This window comes from Rana temporaria, chromosome 11, assembly GCF_905171775.1.
Source record: "Rana temporaria chromosome 11, aRanTem1.1, whole genome shotgun sequence".
Taxonomy (NCBI): domain Eukaryota; kingdom Metazoa; phylum Chordata; class Amphibia; order Anura; family Ranidae; genus Rana; species Rana temporaria.
Window position 1 is genome coordinate 146284257 of NC_053499.1, and position 21714 is coordinate 146305970.

Here is a 21714-nt window from a genome sequence, read left to right on the forward strand (position 1 = left end):
AGGTGGCGTTCCCGTTGTGCTCAGTGTATAGTATGCAAATTGCATACTAACACCGATTTACAACGTTGCACGAGTCCTGCGTACGCAATTTACGTAGTTTACGTACGGCGGTTTTCGAGCAAGGCTGCCCCCTATTAGCAGGGGCAGCCCATGTTACGCATACCCGTCGTTCCCGCGTCGCGAAATTTGAATTTTACGTACTTTGCGTAAGTGAATCGTGAATGGCGCTGGACGCCATTCACGTTCACTTTGAAGCAAATGACGTCCTTGCAACGTCATTTGCCGCAATGCACATCGGGAAAGTTTCCCGACGGAGCATGCGCTCTACGATCGGCGCGGGTACACGCCTAATTTAAATGATTCCCGCCCCCTATGGGATCATTTAAATTGCGTGCTCTTGCGCCGGGCATTTTGCCGGCGCGCCCGCGCAATTTACGGAGCTTCTGCTCCGTGAATCAAGGGCAGCGGAGCAAATTTGCGGGGGCGCAGGGCAAAAACCTTGCCCTGCGCCTCCGTAAATTATGCGCAATTCTACCTGAATCCGGGCCAGTGTTTTTAGAGGGATAGGGAAATGTATATGTATTTTAGAGATGTATGATGATGAATATGTTGTTAATTTTTTATAATTTTTTTCCCAGATGTACACCTAACCTTCTCTTTCCCTGTTACACCCTATCACTGTAAGTAACAGTAAGGCTCGGTTCACACCTACACGTTTAGTAATTTTTGCAGAAACGCACTACTGTCCATGTAACATGGTTTTCTATTGGACACGTGCAGAACGGTGCAATTTTGCCATGATTTGCATTTTTTAATCTACCCAACAACAAACCAAAGCATAAAAAATGCAAAACGCATAAAAAAAGCGTACTGCAAAAAGCACTGCAGAAAAGGATCAAAAGCAAACTGCATAGGTGTGGATTGAAAACCCAGTGATAGACAACTGTCCAAAAAAAATTAGAGTGCGCAATATGGAGAGAAGCAGGCATAGCAACATGCAAATTATGAGGTTCTTGCGAGCTACCTGCTAAAAAATAAATAAAAATAAAATAACGTGATAATGACAGCTGCTGGCACTAATCACGTCTCATATAATCGCGTAGTAACATATAAATATAAATTTGTCTCCCCAATTGTCTGCTAATAGCAGCAGTCATTTTAAAGTACCAATAGTGCAATGGTGGAAAATAAAATAAATAACAAAGAACTAAACTGAAATGAGATGTACAAAAAATAATTGCAGTGGCATCTCTCGTGACATTTGTCACACCAACAAAATCACACCTCAAATATGCAAGAATTATATCAGCAGGTACTTATAAAAATATATGTATAATATTTATAGTGACACAAACGTGAAACATAAAGTGCTATAGTGCATACAAATTGTGAATATCGTGTTCATATAGGATAGGGTCAGTTCAACTTAGCGGTATATGGCATAAAAAGTCCTTATCAAACATATAGTTGGGACTTCATTGATAGAAATGATCATAAAACATGTTGCGGTGTCCACACTCAGGTGCTCCCCACCCTTAGGCAATAGCCGCTCACCTCAGAGCATGTGACCTCACATATAAGTTTGGTCAAATCACGTGGATTAGGATTCTAGGTTAGCTGCATGACCCAGAACTGCTCAATGATGCGGTCTCCTTACACATAAACAGTAAAAAGAAACTCAATAGTGTAATATTGTTTTTTAACACAGTTTATTGTATAAAACAAAGCCCCAGTCCAGGGCACTCACATGGGTTTGGGGCGTCAGTGCACCGCTCGGTAAAATCCCTTAACACTGGGATTTGGTTGAGATCATACGTTTTTTCCCTTTCCGAGACAGACCAGCTGCCTCCTTCGCCGCCCTGTCCCCTCCCCTACACGTGTTAATACAAGGGAAATGATGTATCTTCCTCAGTTCATAGAGCATCAAATTGAGGAAATCAGTGTAAGCAGTGGTTTAGATTAAGCATATGGACAATAGAATGTCCTCAGTCTACAAGAAAATGGCAGACGGCCGTATATTTAACAGACAGATTCACCATCCAATCAATATCCCCCTGAGGAAGATACGGAATTTCCCTTGTATCGAAACGCGTAGGAAAGGGGACAGGACAGTGGAGGAGGCAGCAAGTCTGTCTCGGAGTGAACGAACGTATGATCTCAACCAAATACCAGTGTTTTAAGGCATTATACAGAGTGGTGCACTGATGCACCAAACCCATGCGAGTACCCTGGACTGGGGCTTTGTTTTATACAATAAACTGTGTTAAAAACAATATTACACTATGGAGTTTCATTTTACTGTTTATATGTGAGGAGACAGCATCATTGAGCAGTTGGGGATCCTACAGCTAACTTAGAATCCTAAGGTGATTCACATGCGTAATTTGACCAAACTTATATGTGACGTCACACGCTCTGAGGTGAGCGTCTATTGCCTAAGGGTGGGGAGCACCTGAGTGTGGACACCGCAACACGTTTTATGATCACTTCTATCAATGAAGTCACAACTATATGTTTGATAAGGACTTTTTATGCCATACACGCCAATGGCTTAGTGCTAACCTTAACATAATCCCCTCAGTGATGCAGCCATTTGTTTAAATGCTGCAGTTAGATGGTGTCAGCTTACAAACAGCCAAACTACGCTTTGAGGCAGTGTGACTTAATTTTATATGCAATTGTGTGCAATTAAGTCGGTTGGTTTTAATCTTCATGTAAGAAGCAGAACTGGTTTTAGGTTTTCTTTACTGGTTAGCAGGACTGGAGGATATTTGGGTTGTTTATCTTCTGCAAATGGCGCCATTCACACGTACCTTTCTTCTGCCAAATCTAAATTGATTGAGTGGCTTCCACTTTTTGGTTCGTGAAAGGTACAGAATGATTTGTCTCTCCTCCATATGCCTCCGGTAATCACACTTAATTTATTGACAATGCCAATGGAGTGGAATAAACAATGGTTTTTACCCATTTAGAAACTTCAAAGGACAGCAACAGGAAAGTAAAAAGAAAGAAAAAAAACGTTTTTATCATGAATTCGGCAACTACAATAGATGTTTATACAAGTGTAACATTAAGGCCTGCGTGTTGCAGACATTCACTGTATTTGAAGATGTTTTTTTTTTTAAAGAAACGTTACACTAAATACATTACTTATTATGTATGGCAGAAAATGCCAATTAAATCTCTTGTAATATTAGTGTACAGCTAACTGTATTTTATAGCCATGTATTTGAACGAAAACTGTTTTACGTGATGCAGAAACAAATTTTTGGAGGGCCGTCTCCATATTCTGTAACGTGTTCAGTACAGTATACAACGAAGATTAATTGAAAGGCCACATAGAAAGGTATGGTAAAGTTTGCTATCAGACAAACTGATGAGGTCATGTAGTGATTTTACGCATATTACATCACAACCACAAACAAAAAGGATCTCCATAGAATAGAGGTAACACTTGCCTGAACGACTGTTCTTGATGAGAATCTCACATTTTAGAATGAACACAGGACCATGCCGCTTGAGAGGACCAGTCATATGAGCTCTCTATTCAAAATTATTCATTGCCAGAGCACTAGGACCCATTTCAATCCTTGGCCAATGCTCATAAAAGGTTTAGACCAGGGGTCTCTAATCTTTTTAAACAAAGGAACAGTTTACTATCCTTCACATTTTAAGGGGGTTGGACTGTGGCTAGTGGGAGTAGAAAATGTACTTGGGTCAGTGGGAGTAAACAATGCTCTATATTTGGTATTACGGGGAGGAATAGTGGCCCATCATTGGTGTGATTGGCAGGAGTAGTGCCCCATCATTTGGGTCAGTGTGAGGAATAGTGCCCCATCATTGGCGTCAGTGTAAGGAATGGTGCCCCATCATTTGCGTCAGTGTAAGGAATAGTGCCCATCCTTGGTGTCAGTAAAAGGAAGTAGTGCCCCAATGTTTGTGTCAGTAGAAGGAATAGTATCCCATCATTGGTGTCAGTGGGAGGAATAGTGCTTCATCTTGGTGTCAGTGAGAGGAATAGTGCCCCAATAGCCAGATTAAGGCAAGCAAAGGGTATCTAGCCTCCAGGCCGCAGTTTGGAAGCCACTGGTTTAGACTACAGTACATTGGTCCTTTTCTCTTCTCTGCAGCAACAAGATGAGTGAAAACCACCATCTTCGCCTAACCCAGTGCTTCTCAATTATTTTCTGTCATGCTCCCCCTAGGAAGAAGAAAACATTTCGCGCCCCCCCCCCGCAACTGTAAATGGTATCATTTGTCTATAAAATTGTTATAAGTACACCTCTGCATAACACTGTATCCACATATCCCCCCACACAGTATTGCCCTTCTTCACATATCCCCCCACACACAGTATTGCCCTTCTTCACATATCCCCCCCCCCCACACAGTATTGCCCCATCACATATCCCCCCCCCACACAGTATTGCCCTTCTTCACATATCCCCCCCCCCCACACAGTATTGCCCTTCTTCACATATCCCCCCACACACAGTATTGCCCTTCTTCACATATCCCCCCCCACACAGTATTGCCCCATCACATATCCCCCCCACACAGTATTGCCCCCTTTACATGACCCCATGACATACCCCCCCCCCACAAAGTATTGCCCCCTTTACATGACCCCCATCACATATCCTGCACACAGTTTCCCCCATCACATAACCCCCCTTTTCCCCCCACAGCACAGCCCCCACTCCTAGTCCTTAACACTTCCATATATTTTTCCTCCCTTCCTCCCTCTCCACTCCTACCTGTAACTTTTCAGCGCGGAGAGCAGGAGGCGGGACATTCGTCAAGTGAAGCCGCAGCAGCACTGGGCGGGGCGGGGAGACTTTTGGGCGAACTGGTGATTGGCTGCTAGGACCGCCTCCTAGCAGCCAATCACCTGCCGTCCAACATGACAGGCTGCTACCTCTCTGGTCCCGTCCCCCAGTTCAAAAATGTCCCGCCTCCCGCCGTACGCTCCTCTAACTAGCGGAGAAAGCTGGGGACAGAAGCGGATACTAAATGGCGCGATCGCCGCGGTCCGGAACGAGCCCCCCTTTATGGAGCCTCGGGCCCCCCTGGGGGGCGCGCCCCACTATTTGAGAAGCACTGGCCTAACCTAACTGCTCCTTATACCACCTAGGGGAGCAAAAACAGCTTGATTACCCTAACCAGTGCTCGGGATAAGGAAAATGGCTTATGATTGGGTTGTCTATGGCCACCATTACAAGGCATGAGTCAGTGAATGACAAGTTTGGAAGGGCTGCAACACTTTCAAATTAGGAACAAATTAGTGGTCACATCCTGTCAGCTTTCATATAATCAACTTCCTGTGTTATTATCACACTTGTAAGTATAAAAACAGTGATTAAGCTGATAAGAGGCTTTAGAAACGTATTAATAACACTGATTTTACACTTCTTGAACAAACAATCAAACGTCTGGCCCTTTCGAGCCCTCTGACAGATCATGCTTTCTTTGTGAAAGGAAAACAAAGAGAAAAGCTATTTTCTCTATGAGAAAATCACTCAGTCTCTGACATGGCTCCCAAAGAACAACAAACGCTGGGAAGGTCTGTGCGCCGGGCATCAACAGGCCTGCAAATGACAAGGGCTTGTTCAGAGTAACTGGAATTTCCCATGCCTTATTGAAACAATCTTTAGAAAACTTCAAAGGCTCATCTAAATGGAAAAGGCCCAGAGCACTGGAACTTGTGCTTCGCCACAAGTTATGCAGAGTCAAAGCTCGCCTGGCTTCAGTACAACGACCGGCATCAATTCTGCAACTTCAAGTATGCAACTTAAAGTAGAACTAAAGGCTTTTGTTTTCTTCTTCTTCTTCTTCTTCTTCTTCTTCTTCATAGAGTAAGAGGGTGGGGGTGGTTATAACCCCCGTGATCTGTTTTCCTTTGGGGAGATTTCCCTTCACTTCCTGTTTCATAGACAAAACAGGACTTAAAGCGGGGTTCCGGCCACAATTTCACTTTTTAAATATAAATACCCCTGTAATACACAAGCTTAATGAATTCTAGTAAAGTTAGTCTGTAAACTAAGGTCTGTTTTGTTAGGTTGTTACAGCATTTAGACACTTTATAAAATAGAAATTGACTGGGGCCATCTTAAGTGTGTGCATCATGAAGCCAGACTGTATGACTTCCTGGATTTCAGCCTTGCAAAATCTCGCACATGCTCAGTGCTGCACAAGCAGTGTCAAATCAGGTTTCAGCACCTGTGCTGTCCAAGTCACATGATTCTTTGAGACTGGGGAATGCACAGACTCCTGGAAAGTTACACCCACTACATTCCCAGGAGTCTAGGAGGTTAGGAAGCATTAAGCACCTAGGTGTGGGAAGATTAACTATTCTGCCTAGCAACAACAATTTGAAGGCATCTAAAAAAAAATTTTTTTTCGTAAAGGACTAATGACATTTTTTTAAAACTACTGATGTAATGTTATATTTATGGGTGGAACTCCACTTTAAGAGGAAATGGTGAGGGAATCCCTTGTTGTCCCCACTGGAAGATTTCCCAACTAATGTTCTAGTGAGAACTTCTTTCACTTTCAGTGATAATAGTAAATGGTCAGATTAAGAGGGTGAATCTCCTTAACGGGGGGGGCACAGGCAGCAATACAAACCTGGTAGGTGTTTCAAACCCTCTCCAATCTATCCAAAACAAAAATAAAAGTTTGACTTTAGGCATACTTTAAAACAAAACCATCTTGCAAAAGCTGGGCCAGCTAGTCTCATTTCTGTACTTACCACCTTAGACAGGCCTGCCATGTTTTCTATAGGGAGAATCTCCAGGAAGTAGACATCCTAGCAGTGTTAAAAAGTTTCAATAAGAAAGACTTATATTTATTTTCCTAATGTGCATGTTTGTGATTGATATCAGAAAATATGAACGGTTCACACAGAGCTTGACCCAATACAAAGATATTTCCAAGTACTGATCAGACCGCGATAAAAGCATTGAGATTTCTGAAAATGCTCACGATTTCTTGTTTCATTTGTACTGCTGAAAAATAAAGACGCAGTTCAAAACGTACTTTCTCACCAATTCTTGGTCACGGCAAGTGCCACCAGGGATAAATAATGTCTTCCAGTTGTTGAGATTTTTGGCAGAAAGAAATCATCTGAATCCTGTTTGGAGAAGGTGGTTATGGAGCTAGTAATGCGCAGTCCATAACAAGTTTTGTTTGCACAGAAAACACACAAGTTTGGCAGGTGAAATCATTTTTTTTTTCCATCTCCATTGAATGAGCTTGAGAATACAGTCCTTACATTCAAGCATCGGGCCTACTTTTTACAAACTATGGGGGCTGTAACGGATCCCAGTGGCACTCCGCTTAAGTGCTTCTGTCAGTAAACTACTTCCCCCAACCTGGATCCTCAGATATCATATATTACAGCCATATATTGTAACCAAAAACCAGACAAGACTAGCTTAGTTACAAACTGAACATGCAACTGTTTATTGAAACACATGTACCAACAGATATCCACTCAGGGACAATGCCCCCTTCCTTTGGATTCAGGGTGGGGTAAACTGTCCAATCAGCAATAAGGAACACTCAGGTATTCAAGATTTGAACAATGTTGGAGAAATGCCCCCCTCTCCTCTCTGCCCTGCCCCCAGTTTACATGCTAGGAACACAAATACAAATTTCCATCCCATAATACATTTCTCACAAGGCAGACACAAACAAAAGATGGAATACAACCCAACCCCAAATGACCCAGCAAACAGTCCACAACAGTATGAGACAATATATATATATATATATACATACACACCGTATTTTTTCGGCGTATAAGACAACTTTCTGGATGCAATAAAATCGGGGGTCGTCTTATACGCCGGGTACGGTCTCCGTGCTGCTGCGAGCGTCAATGATTTAAAAGACGCTCCTTCTCGTCAGTGTGTTCTGTGATAGGCGGAACACAAATCTTCCCAGCAGCGCCTCTGTTCTGTGTTCCTCCTATCACAGATGCCTTCTCATCCTCGGACGAGATGAGAAGACGTCCGTGATAGGCGGAACACAGAACAGAGGCGCTGCTGGGAAGCTTTGTGTTCCGCCTAACACAGGACAGTCTGAGGAGAAGGCGTGTCTTTTAAATCATTGACGCTCGCAGCACGGAGACTGTCACCGCACCGCACCGCCTGCTATTCAGAAAAAAGAGTGAGTAAATGCACCGTTTGCACTGATGGCACAGAGAGGGGGCAAGTGATGGCACAGAGAGGGGGCAAGTGATGGCACAGAGAGGGGGCAAGTGATGGCACAGAAAGAGGGCAAGTGATGGCATAGAGAGGGGGCTAGTGATGGCACAGAGAGGGGGCAAGTGATGGCACAGAGAGGGGGCAAGTGATGGCACAGTGAGTGGCAAGTGATGTAATGGCACAGTGAGGAATGTAATGTAATGGAACAGTGAGGAATGTAATGTAATGGCACAGTGAGGAATGTAATGTAATGGCACAGTGAGGAATGTAATGTAATGGCACAGTGAGGAATGTAATGTAATGGCACAGTGAGGAATGTAATGTAATGGCACAGTGAGATTTGAAAAAGCCTGTTTCTGTCAGCGGTTCTGGCTACCCCTCAGCTTCCAGAAAGACTAGTAAGAAGGGGGTAGTCTTATACAGTGAGTATATCCCAAAACCAACATTTTTCTTGGAAAATTAGGGGGTCGTCTTATACGCCCAGTCGTCTTATACGCCGGAAAATACGGTGTATATATATATATATATATATATATATATATATATATATATAAACACACACACACACAATATTCCAGTTTTGTTGTACAGTGAGTCTGACTTGTACAGATCAGACTGGGGTTCTCGGTCACCCTGTGCCCCGAATGGACATAGGAGGGGCCATGGGAGCTGGACTAGGAGCTTCCAGTGCGCTCCAAGGTAAGCTGGGTTCCACAAGCCTCCTGTCACAGAGAACATCCACATATATAAAAAAAATAATGAAATAAATATTGATTTGGAAAAATAAAGCACCAAGGCTTTGCTGAGAAATGCGTGAAAGGATACGCGGTAACTCACAGCTATTTCTCATACTTTTCTATAAAAAATAAAAAATAAATCAATTAAAACCAGTAAGCAGCTGACATAGCTGCAAACAAGAACAACGTCCCAATGTGAATTTCCTGCTTGGAGAAAAACGGATTGTTGCCAATGAAAGTGTTTGTTTTTTGAAGAGTAACGTGTGCCAATAACTTGGCATGATTAGCTATGCAGCCAGCCTCTGGGCCTGCTGTCTAAGGCTTCCAGTAACCGTCATACGCATTCATACTCTCAGCCAATAGGTATAAACTTTCAGGCATTTTAAGTGTATATTCAACATGAACCCGTACAGAGACAGAAAGCGCTGAATGAGCTGCCATGTTTACAATGTACTTGCAGCTGCCCAAGGCCAATCAGTCATACTTCACGTTCTTTTCCCCCATGACAGAAACCATGCTCGATTGCACGATGGCCAGCTGTGGTTTGGAATTGCTGCATTCAACAAAGAAAAAGGGCCTGGCACTCCCTCCGACTACACAAACGGCTCTGCAATTACAAGACTTGCACCCACAGTTTTACCATACAAACACAAGACTTTGGAACCCACATTACTGGGCACAGTGCGAGATGCCTGGGATTAATGTGTGGCACAACAAACCAAGGACAGTTTTCAAGTAGGCTTGTCGCCTACACATAAGCGGGAGAGCCAATTCTTATTTTCTGTAATCAAAATATACAAGAGCATAGATTCAAACCAGTGACTTCACTATTTTTTACCAAGTAGGAGTGTTACTATACATATTTACTGTATTTACTGCAACAAAGTCATTAAAATATATCTAAAGTCATAACATTTTGTGATTTATTTATTTTTTACATTTTGGATAGAGCAGGGAAGAGCTAAAGATGAATTGCAGGTATGGATATTTTAAACATAGCTTGAGCAGAAGTAACTCTGTATATACTCTGCACCATACCTGACCTGAAAGCTGAAATCACTGATCTAGCCATCATTACTCTAGTGATCTACCTGCTTCCAGGTCCCATGCTGAGTAGCTGGCCTGCTGCATTGCAAACACAGGAGGCTGGCCACTCAGCTATTCAGAGAATACTTTGCATTTTCTGAATGGATGCAACAAATTTACAGATTGGACGGTGAGGAAAGCGTGACATTGCCTCTCCGACTCTCCACCTCATTCATTCAGAGAACACTTTGCATTCATTCAGAAAATACAAAACATTCTCTGTATGGCACCTGTGCTGAGCGGCCGACCTCTAGTGTCTACATTGCAATAGGCGGCTGGCCGCTCAGCACGGGATCTGGAAGCAAGAGGGAATCACTGGAGTAGCAGTGTCTACTTCAGTGATTTCCAGCTTCCATGGGGCATCAGCCAGGTATGGTATATACAGAATTACATTGGTCCAAGCTGGACAAATATAACTGTGTAAGAACACACTATACTTGAAATTCATAATAAAACCTGTCAGGTTTTTATTTTTAGCTGTGTCCCATCGAGGACACTTCCCATCACATACTGCCTCCAGAGTGAGGAAAATGCCATTACATTAAGACAAATTTGTTTTGTTACAGATTTTTTAGTTTAATACTGGATCTTCTGTTATGTATGCTGAATTTATAACAATGTACAGTATAGCTGATCTGTTACACAATTTCCACGGAAGTATATTGTAACATGGAATTTACTAAGTTTACTCTCATTTTTCCTAACAATGTCCATGTAAAACAGGGCGGAAGTTTCATGCGATTCTGCAATTTGCAATAGAGGGATTAAAAAACTTCTATATCAGCTTTTACCTTTCAACTTTCATTTTTTCTACAATGTTTGAATGTTGAGCAGAGGACAGACTCCTTAGGGAGCCAGCACCTGCAGTTGGGAGTTCACAGGCACAGAATCTGCAGCAGAGCATTTTGATTATTTAATTATTATTATTATTATAATACAGGATTTTTATAGCGCCAACAGTTTGCGCATCAGGGAAATTTAGCACTTAATTTTTCAGCTGCCTCACTGACAGGAGTGACGGCATTGTCCCTCCTGTCAGAAGTATCAGGGTCCTCGTTAGCTGCTACAGTGAGGATTCTGCTCTTTTCTCCCTCCAATACCAGTGTACTGTGGACAGGCAAGAGGGCTACCACCAATTCAAAGAAATATTTTCATTCATTCCTCAGGTGTAACAGGACATCTGATGCTGGACATACCTTCAGAGTTCAGAGTGATCAAGGTAACGTTGTTCCCCATGTTGGAATTTCCAGAGTGTCCAGAGTTTGACAGTGTATCACTGGCTTCTGATCCGCTGTCATTTTCATCATGACTGTGGCTTTCATCTGGGCCTGGTACCTTCACTACGATTGTGTTATGTCTTCGTCCAGGGACCGCACTGCAATTAAAACCAAGCATTTTATTACAGTGTTTTATTGGAGACAAGGGCTAATCTATCTGTGAAATCTGCAATTTACAATTATATGCACTGCTTGCACATATAGCGCCAGCACATTCTGCAATGCTGTAGAAAATTGCCATATCATGTATAGATTTGAATCAAATGAAGGTTAGAGAAAAATTTTTAATTTTCACAACCTGACCTATACTTCTCCAGGGTTTGTTGGTCACTGGATAGTTATATGATCACCAGACAATATATATTGGACTTAGGCCTGACCATGCAGAGTTTTTATGTTGTTGTTTTTTTTAGATTAAGGGAAATGGGATTTACAGTGAGTATGTGAATGAGATCCATGCATGCTTCTGCACCAGAGTACCAACATCAGATGACCGTCTCCATGTGGGCTCTCAGCACACTACAGTTGGCTGCAGTTGTACTATTAAGAACTAAAATAACAAATTGAGATATGGGCTGAATATGCTCCTTTCTGTTAATAGTCAGCTACAAAAATACAAAATACACTTAGGTAGATTCAGTAGGAGTTAGGCCGAATTATCAGTAGATAAGCCGGCCTAACTCAGAATCTACGCCGACCTATGTTTAAGCGTATGCTCAAACAGAGATACGCTTAAACATATCTAAGATACGACGGCTTGCGCCGTCGTATCTTAGATTGCAATTTTTCAGATGGCCGCTAGGTGGCGCTTCCATTGCGGTCGGCGTAGATTATGTAAATTAGTTTGTACGCCGATTCACGAACGTACGCCCGGCCGCCGCAGTCAAATTACGCCGTTTCCGTAAGGCCTTAAGAGGCCTAAAGTTATTCCACCTATTAGGCGGAATAACAATGTTAAAGTATGGCCGCCGTTCCCGCCACAAGGTTCGAATTTTTAACGTCATTTGCGTAAGTCGTCCGCGAATCGGGAGTTACGTCGTTTACGTCCACGTCGAAATCAATAGGCCCGTACGGCGTACTTAGCCGCAATGCGCACTGGGAAATGTAGGCGCCCGGCACATGCGCAGTAGCCAAAAAACGTCAAAAACGTGAGTTCAAGCCTCATTGCCAATAAACACACCCCCCTCCAACCCATTTGAATTAGGCGCCCTTACGCCCGTCGCGTTTACACTACGCCGCCCTAAGTAAGGAGGCAAGTGCTTTGAGAATCATGTACTTGCCTCTCTTACTTAAGGCGGCGTAGTGTAAACACGCTAGGCTACGCCGCCGCAAATTAACGCGCCCCTACCTGAACCTACCTAACTGTATATAAATAAATGCAAAAATAAATAAATGAATTGTTTTTTTTTGATCAGCCAGTCAGCTGATCAAAAAAAAGACCAACCCCATTCCCCCGTCCACACATGCAAGGTGGATGAGGGAATTCTCCCGGTTGTGCTGTTGTATTTTGATGGTGGGGACTCCACTGCTGTCAGAATAAGCTGGCCTGTTGCTGCACCACTAATTAAAGCAACATTTTCCAACAAGCCTGAGAGCAAATGGTCCTTAGATCTCGAACAGGAATGGTCATCGACGGATCGAAATTCAGCCAGTCCCTGCTGTCCCAGGCCAATTTTTGATCCATCTATGGCCAGCTTAAATCTCCATTTTATCATGCAATTGAAACGTACACAAAGACATTACCTATTAAGTATATTTTCCAGACTTTCTGTCGTCTTGTTTACTGAATCCTCCTGACTCTGCAGCTTGGCCACTACAGAGTTCTGTCTTTCATTATTCAGGATAACGGTTGTCTGAGGAACAACGCTAAGAGAAAGAGAAATGACATAAGATTTTATAGGTTCATTGCTCTTTTAATATCCAATGTATCTTCATGAGAGCAAAACCATAAAAAATGGTATGAAACAACTAGTTGTGCAAAACAAATTTGTGCCACTATTTTGTAATCATGTGGCAAAACACCTAAATTGTTCAATACAGATGCAGGGCAGTAACCTAGCCTTACTATTGTGTTGAAATGGCACCACACTCTGCGCTTATGGTCCCGGCCTCTAGATTTTAAACAATCCGCTAGGTACCCTCCTATATACCCTAGGGCAGTGATGGCGAACCTTGGCATCCCAGATGTTTTAAAAATACATTTCCCATGATGCTCATGAGTGCATGAGCATCATGGGAAATGTAGTTCCAAAACATCTGGGGTCCCAAGGTTTGCCATCACTTCCCTAGGGGGATAATAGTGCGAACATAAAAAAATATTTACCGACGCAGCACTATGCAGAAATACACACTGAATAAAATATTACAAACCATCTTGCACTTAAAACCAAATACTAATCAATCATGTGATATTATAAAGTGCAACAGGATTCTGTGTCTCTGTGCGCCCCCACCTCCCCCGGTGCACGAAAATACTCTGTACCACTAGGGGGCTCTGCTCCTTCCTCTATTTGACTGTCCTCTTCTGAAATACTCTACACAGCTGGAGGACTCTGCTCCTTCCTCTACCTAACCCCTTTCTCCTGAAATACTCTGCACCTTCCTCTATCTAATCCTCCTCTTCTGAAATACTCTACCCTGCTGAATGACTCTGCTTCTTCCTCTACCTAACCCTCCTCTCCTGAAATGTTCTGCAACACTGGGGAACTCTGCTCCTTCCTCTATCTAACCCTCCTCACCTGAAATTTTCTGCCCTGCAGGAGGACTCTGCTTCTTTCCATACCTATCCTCTCATAAAATAATGTATGCTACAGGGAGAATCTATGCTTTCCATCTAAGACTAGCGCCCAGAAGCGATTCAGTTCGCATGCGCCGCGCTTTATACGTTTTTCATTCATTCATTCATTCAAGACTAAGAGCAAAGAATTGGAAGTGTGCTGCTTTGAACCATTGCTGTGTCTCATGTGACTTGCCTGCTGTACTGAAGCAGCATAGACATGTTTTTTACATTTCCCTTTCTTGTCAATGAGAAGAAAGAAAGATCAGTCCTGACAAATGAAGATTTTTATGGAGGCGGAAACATATACACACGTGATAATAAAGATGGCCAATAACATATACTTGTTTTAATTGTCTAAAAGCACCCATGAACATTCCATCTCCTGCCCAAGTTGTTAAATTGATGGAGGCTCTGTGCATTGTCAATATAATTTTTAGTATACTATCCTGAGTCATAAGTGGCCTAAGGGACATATAAATGTGAGCGTAAAATCATAATATTCTTTTCTTTTTTTTTGTTCAGGTGAATGTTAGTCAACCCTTCCATCAAAGCCAAAGAGACCAGTCACATTCCACTTCTGCCAAAGAAAACAGGTTTATGGAATGCTCAGCTTGGATACCCTTGATACAACTTTGACACTGTGTTAACTGCATTTGAATGGAATTTTACAATTCTGCAATAAATGACCTAAAATCTCAACGAGTCAGCCTCAAGCCAAGTTGTGTCAAGTCCCAGAATTTTACACTCTGTCTTATCACTTCGCAGAGAGTTTAGCGTAAGTCCCAATATTCCAAAGCTCCGAAGGCCTCCCCAAAACAAACATCTTAACAGGGAAACTGGTTGGGCTTGTGTTTCCGAGGCCTCACCACAGAGTATTATGGTGTATTCTGTTCCACATAAAAACTCTGGCATACAAGGTGGAAAAAGCACTAGGGCAAGCCATAGAGGTAAGCTGAAGATCTGTTTTATCGACAGCAGATTCTTTGCTCATTTGACAACTTTATGATCTTTATTTTCTTTGCTCCAATGTAGATTATCTAGAAGATGTGAGGACATCAGGATAATCAGACATAAAAGAGAACAATGCCAGTATATGCATTATAAAAGGTTACCTAAAATGACAGTGAAGGCACAATGGTTCATATATACAAAAATTGGCTCTATAATAAATGGCTTTCTGCTTATTTTTTCTAAGGCAGTCAAGAAAATTACATCACATGGGGCGTTTAAAGGAATTTGCCCTCTTAATAACCAGGCCATTTTTTGCGAAAAAGGCACTACGTCGCTTTAACTGACAATTGTGTGGTCGTGGGACAAATAAAAATTGACATCCTTACATCCCCCCGAAGCTGCCTAATAAACTACTTTAAAAACCTGTGTAGTGTATTTTTATTGACATTTTTCTTCCACCGGGTGAATGGGTAGGGGTACGATGTACCCCATACTCATTTACATAGGGTGGGGGGCCGGTATCTGGGGGCCCCCTTATTAAAGGGGGCTCCCAGATCCCGATAAGCCCCCCGCCTGCAGCCCCCGACAACCAAACGGCCAGGGTTGTCGGGAAGAGGCCTTTGTCCCCATCAACATGGGGACAAGGTGCTCTGGGGTGGGGGGCCACAGGGCACCCCCCTGCCCCAAAGCACCCCCCCCATGTTGAGGGCATGCCGCCTGGTACGGTTCAGGAGGGGCAGGTGCTCGCCCGTCCCCTCCCACTTTCCTGACCGGCCGGTCTGCGTGCTCAGATAACGGTCTGGTATGGATTTGGGGGGGACCCCCACGCCGTTTTTTCGGCATAGGGGGTTCCCCTTCAAATCCATACCAGACCTAAGGGCCTGGCACGCTCCCAGAGGGGGAACCCATGTCGGTTTTTTATTTAAAATTTGGCATCGAGTTCCCCCTCCTGGAGGCGACTTCAAGTCGTGTTGTAAGTCAGGTTGTGATTCACACTCAAGTCGTGTTCAAGTTGCCTCCCAAAGTCGCGCTGAAAGATGTGTTGTCCCAGTGTGAACCGGCTCTAAGAGTAAAGATTCATACAACTTTTTGAATGTTTACATTTTACAAAATATTTTTTAATCATCATCATGAAGGCCAAGGAACACACTAGACAAGTCTGGGGATAAAATGGTGGAGAAGTTTAAAGCAGGGTTAGGTTATAAAAAAAACATCCCAAGCTTTGAACATCTCACATTGCACTGATCAATCCATCATCCGAAAATGGAAAGAGTATGGCAGAAATGCAAACCTACCAAGACATGGCTGTCCGCCTAAACTGACAGGCTGGGCAAGGACAGCATTCATCAAAGAAGCAGCCAAGCGGCCCACGGTAACTCTAAAGAAGCTGCAGAGATCCACAGCTCAGGTGGGAGAATCTGTCCACAGGACAACTATTTGTCGTACAGAAAGCCATTGTTAAAAGGAAGCCATAAGAAGTCCTGTTTGCAGTTTGAAAGAAGCCATGTGAGTGCAACTTTGTACCATGTATATGCTTTTATTATTTAATAAACCTACTACACTATGAAGTACTTCTCTGTCTCCTGTGGAGTATAATCCTACATCCTAGCTTGGTCCTGAGAAATTTCTGGAGTGCAAAAGTGTTATTCTGAGGAAAGATTTGGTTTTCCAATAGCGCTTTTGGACTTCCTGTAACAAGGGGTCAAATACCTCTGGTGAGTTGCCATCTACCTTCTGAACACTCAAGTCCTGTACACACGATTGGATATCTGATGGTATCGAATCCGATGGATTTTTTCGTTGGATATCCGATTAAGCTGACTTTCATCAGTCTTGCCTACTCACCAAAAATCTGACCGTGTCTAAACGTGGTGACGTAAAACACTACGACGTGCTGAGAAAAATTAAGTTCAATGCTTCCGAGCATGTGTGGATTTTTGACCGATGGACTTCCACACAGATTATTGTTTTTTCTATTGTTTTTTTATACATAGGAAAAATTTTAAACGTTCTTTTTTTTTAACCGATGGAAAACAAACCGATGGGGCCCACTCATGATCGGTTCGACCGATGAAAACAGTCTATCGGTCTGTTTTCATCAGACAAACCGATCGTGTGTACAGGGCTTTATGGTGAAGAAAACAGAAGACATAACTATTTAGGAGCACTTAATTTTGGTGTTGGGAAATGTCACAATGGACTTTCATTTAATGCAACAATTCATTTTGAGTTGCATTACAATTCACTGCATTGTTAGCATTTATCTTATGCTTAGACTATTTACTAATTGGGTGACTTCTGAAGGCAATTGGTTCCACTAGATTTTAATTAGCGGTATGAGAGTAAAGGGGACTGAATACAAATGCTCCACACACTTTTCACATAATTATTTGTAAAGAATGTTGAAAACCATTTATAATTTTCCTTCCACTTCACAATTATGTGCCACTTTGTGTTGGGTTTATCGCATAAAATCCCAATAAAATACATTTATGTTTTTGGTGGTAACATGACAAAATGTGAAAAATTTCAAGTTGTATGAATACTTTTTCAAGGCACTGTAACTGTTTTGGAAAACATTTAAATCAATAAGTTTAGTTCTACTTTAATGATTACCTCCATCTTCTGATTTGTCTTCTGCTACCTTTTTACATTTTCCACTTAAATTGTTTTAGTTCCACCTCTCAAATATTCCAACAAATTCATGCTGTATACTACATGAATACAGATATGATAAATTCCTGAAATATGGTGAAAATGTTTTGTAAACCTGCTCTTTTCTTAATAGTGAATAAAAACATTTATCCAAAAAGAATAAAAAGTCCCCTATCTTATCTTACAGTCTCCACCAAAATGTGCACTCATTCAAGGCCACGTGCACATCCAATGCTGCCTAATCCCAGTATCCACGTACTTCCAGGAACTATCTTCCCGTACAAAGAACTTGTAGCTGCACTGCAATAATCCACTGTCTGCTCCTTTTGGCATTACACTGGAGTAATTAACTAAACAAATCGAAGCAACCGTTTTCCTCCATAATCTTTAAATCCCCCTTTTCACTGAACATCTTTCATGCAAATGGTGCTTTCACAGGAAATCGCTCTATAGCAAAAGGGAAAGCTGTCAAAAAGAGATAAGCGTGGTCTTCTTGCTCTAGTAACACATGCACACTGAATATACATGATAATAAAGGAAACAGCAAAAAAAAGAAAAGGTCGGAAATCCCTTGATATAAGGGAATGGCATGTAGGATAATGGTTTAGGAAACTTAGTAACTCATCTTTTTGTAGCATTAAATTAAAAAAATATTTTGAAATTATATTCCCATTCGTAAAAAATGACCATACAATATTTTTACTTACTATATAAATGTGCAATCAGAGTCACTCCCCTAGCTTTCAATACATTTCTAGGGAGTGTACTTCAATGACACAGTAAAGGTAGATTTAGACGTGCGTCTAAATCTCCCTTGCCTCTGAAGCTTGACAAAGTGTTCGGATCGCGCTACTGACAGATGGTGAAGAAGTGATGCAACATCTCCTCATTGCCTGTTTTAACCCCCGTTTTTGCAGACAAATGTGCCGCAACCGCATGCATTGCACGTTAGTTGTGGGGCATTTAAGGCGCTTCCCCATTGACTTGAGTGTGTAGCACTTGGTGGGCTTGATGTCTGCCGGTCGCTACAAGTTGGGTTAACTTTGATGTGGGCATGAAAAGAAGCATTACTGCAGCGGCATGAAAACATCCCCATCTGCTGCCTGTTGCAGCATATTGGGGGTTGTTGGCAGGCAGCAAAACTAGGCGCAACCGCCACCCTCCAACCGCAAGTCTAAACAAGGCCCAAAAGTAAGGTGCAACTAGTGTGCGGTTTTCCTGGACTGAAGTACACCTTGAATAACTGAAATGTCTAAGTGAGACACACTCATGACATTGAGGGTGCATTCAGACTATTGTGTTGTTTGCATGATTGCAACAACACAAAACCCAGGTCAGTACACTGAGGTATGATGATTCATATTGCATTGCCCTGAAATGCACCTAGCCAGCAAAATACAATGCACTTGTGATTTAGGACACCGGAATACACAGATGTGAACCAGCTGAGAGATGTTATAAGTTTTGTTAGCCCATTCAAAATGAATGCTGTGCATTGAATTCATGTTAAAAACACACAAGAGAATGCACACTAACACAATGCAACTGTGTGAATAGGCCCTGCCACAAGATGGTATTACAATAATGATCTGTCTGCCTGATGAATGTTATGCAATCTTAATTTTTTTTGCCAAAAACTGCTGCTATTAGTGGTAATAAATACAGGAAAATTGGGCTGATGAGGACTGAAGAGGCTAAACAATGCTACAGACATGAGCAAGGAAGAGGTGACTTTGCTGGGAGAGATGAGGGAGATTTGAAAGAAAAGCAATATATAAAATATTGGGACTGAAACTAACATTGCAAGCTGACTCTAAGCTGAGTAGGCAAACACTTTATACAGAAAGAGGCAGCTCCAAACTATATTAGAACAGAAGTTAAAGAAGTCCTGCCAAAGCTTCTGTTTTTCTCCTATGGATCACAGGAGTGCAATTCGTTTTGCACTTCTGTGATCCGCTCTCTGCCGACGTCACAGAAATCAGTCCAGACTCCGAGTCATACCGACAATGGAAGTCTGGATCTGCCAGGTGCCTGGACTTTTACCCGTCTCAGCGAGCCGCTGAGCCTGAGACGGCTGCTCCGCCCCCTCCCCAGCTCAGCGCTCCAGTGAGCGGGAAGGGGGCAGAGCAGAGAACAGTGACTGACAGTCTGCAGCTCTCTGCTCATGGAGCTGTGAAAACCAAGTAATCGGCCATGTTCAGTCGCTCGGTTGTCAGTGCAAAGTCGCCGGTGGATCAATGCTGCATTAACCTAGGTAAGTATGAATCCAAAATAAAAAAGAAAATCATATTTCTCTTTTAAAGCCTAACTGTACCAATAATGTCCCTATAAATACTGTATTAATTGGCGTAAAAAACACTCACTTTTTCACCCTGCAAATCAGTTGCAAATAGTGTGTGCGTGTTATACACTGATACTGCAATTTGGGCTGCCTCAGAGAGAACGGGGAGGAGGGCGGGACGAGCGCCGTTAGATTACATACAGCGAGAAGCTCCTGTTTACTCAGCAGCCTCAGTAATAGGAAGTCCAGTCTCCTGGGCCGGTATTGGACCAGTGTTCTTTCTATCATAGAAGCCGGTCCAGGAGGCGGGACTTTGTATTAAAGAGGCAGCCAAGTAAACAGGAGATTCTTGCTGTATGTAATCTGACGGCGCTTATCCTGCCCCCTCCCTGAAATGGGCATTGATCAGGCTGCATTCATGGCAATGGGAGGCTGCATTGATGGGCAATTGTGAGGCTACAGATGGGCATTGATCAGGCTGCATTGATGGGCACTGACCCTTATTTTGCTTCAAAGTTTTTATTTAAAAAAATAAAATCCTGAAAATTCCCTGTTATACGCCTGTGCAAGTTTTATATGTCGATAAATACTGTAGTTAAATTGTCCCTAACAGGCGCGCTTGCTGGACATGCTGTATTAATTGTATTTAGTCTCAGCTGCATACAGTATACAGCTCTGTGTCCTGGCAGTAGGATGGAAACTTCCTGTTCTGCTCCTGGAAAAAAATAGAGCCAGACTGGGTGTTGCTCAGCCATTCACAGGAAGCTTTGTATACTATGAATGAATACAAAGTTTTCTCTGTTTGGGTGAGGTAGCGAGGTGGGCAGATGATATCATGATCTCTGCCTCAGCCAATCAGAGGCAGCTTTGTATTCATTCCTAGAATACAAAGCTTCCCGTGAATGGCTGAGCAGTGCTCAGCCCACCTTTATTTTGTTCCAGTAGCAGGACGGGAAGTCCTGTCCCACTGCCAGAACACAGCGCTGTATGCTGTGTGTAGCTGACACTACATACAATTAATACAGCACGCCCAGCAAGAGCACCTGTAAGTGCAGTAAATAGTTTGTTTGGGCCAGCTTGGCTCAAACTATTTAAAGGGACAATAAATGTGAAGTTGGGCTTCAAATCAAGCTGATTTATAGGATAAATGAAAAGATACCATTGCTCTTAAAACATTTGCTGGCAATACCAAGCACATGAATCTTATTTTCGTGTGTTGTTAGATCCCAAATTCTAGTTTGTTTTTTAATTGCTCTCTCTGGCTTGTGAAAGACATTGTTCAAATTGGAAGTACAGCAGAGGAATGTGTAAAAGAAAGCCAGCAGGGTCCCCCAATGTAGTCATCACACCGTACAGTGATACCTTTTCATTCTTCCACTAGTATGGAGAAACAGGGAAGAATCTTCCCAAATAAATCTAATTTTAAAAGTTGATCAGGTCACCAGGAAGTGCTGGTTTATGTCAAAGCTAAGAAACCTGTGGAACAAAAACTCCAAATCCAATAAAAATCTCAGAAATACAGTAAACAGACACCACTGGAAAGGTGATCTGTAAAGTGCTAACACATCCACGCTGTAATATCACACGATTTCCCCCTCCCTCTGAAGTCTAGAACAAAGCTAAGGAGAAATTGATTCAACATTCTCCAAAGCTAAACTCCAATTTTCTTCAGCCCATAGAGAAAAATAATCAAAATAAATGAATCACATGGGCATACAACAAAACACACATTACTCTA

General features: G+C 42.5%; 1 protein-coding gene across 1 annotated transcript in view; it reads right to left on the reverse strand.

Annotated features, from left to right (window-relative positions):
* The window catches only part of LOC120917823 (BTG3 associated nuclear protein), a 440239-nt gene that overhangs the window by 317769 nt on the left and 100756 nt on the right, over window positions 1-21714 (reverse strand). Inside the window, 2 exon segments of the mRNA XM_040329379.1 lie at window positions 11230-11408; window positions 13054-13176. Of these exon segments, the coding sequence (XP_040185313.1) occupies window positions 11230-11408; window positions 13054-13176 (302 nt within the window).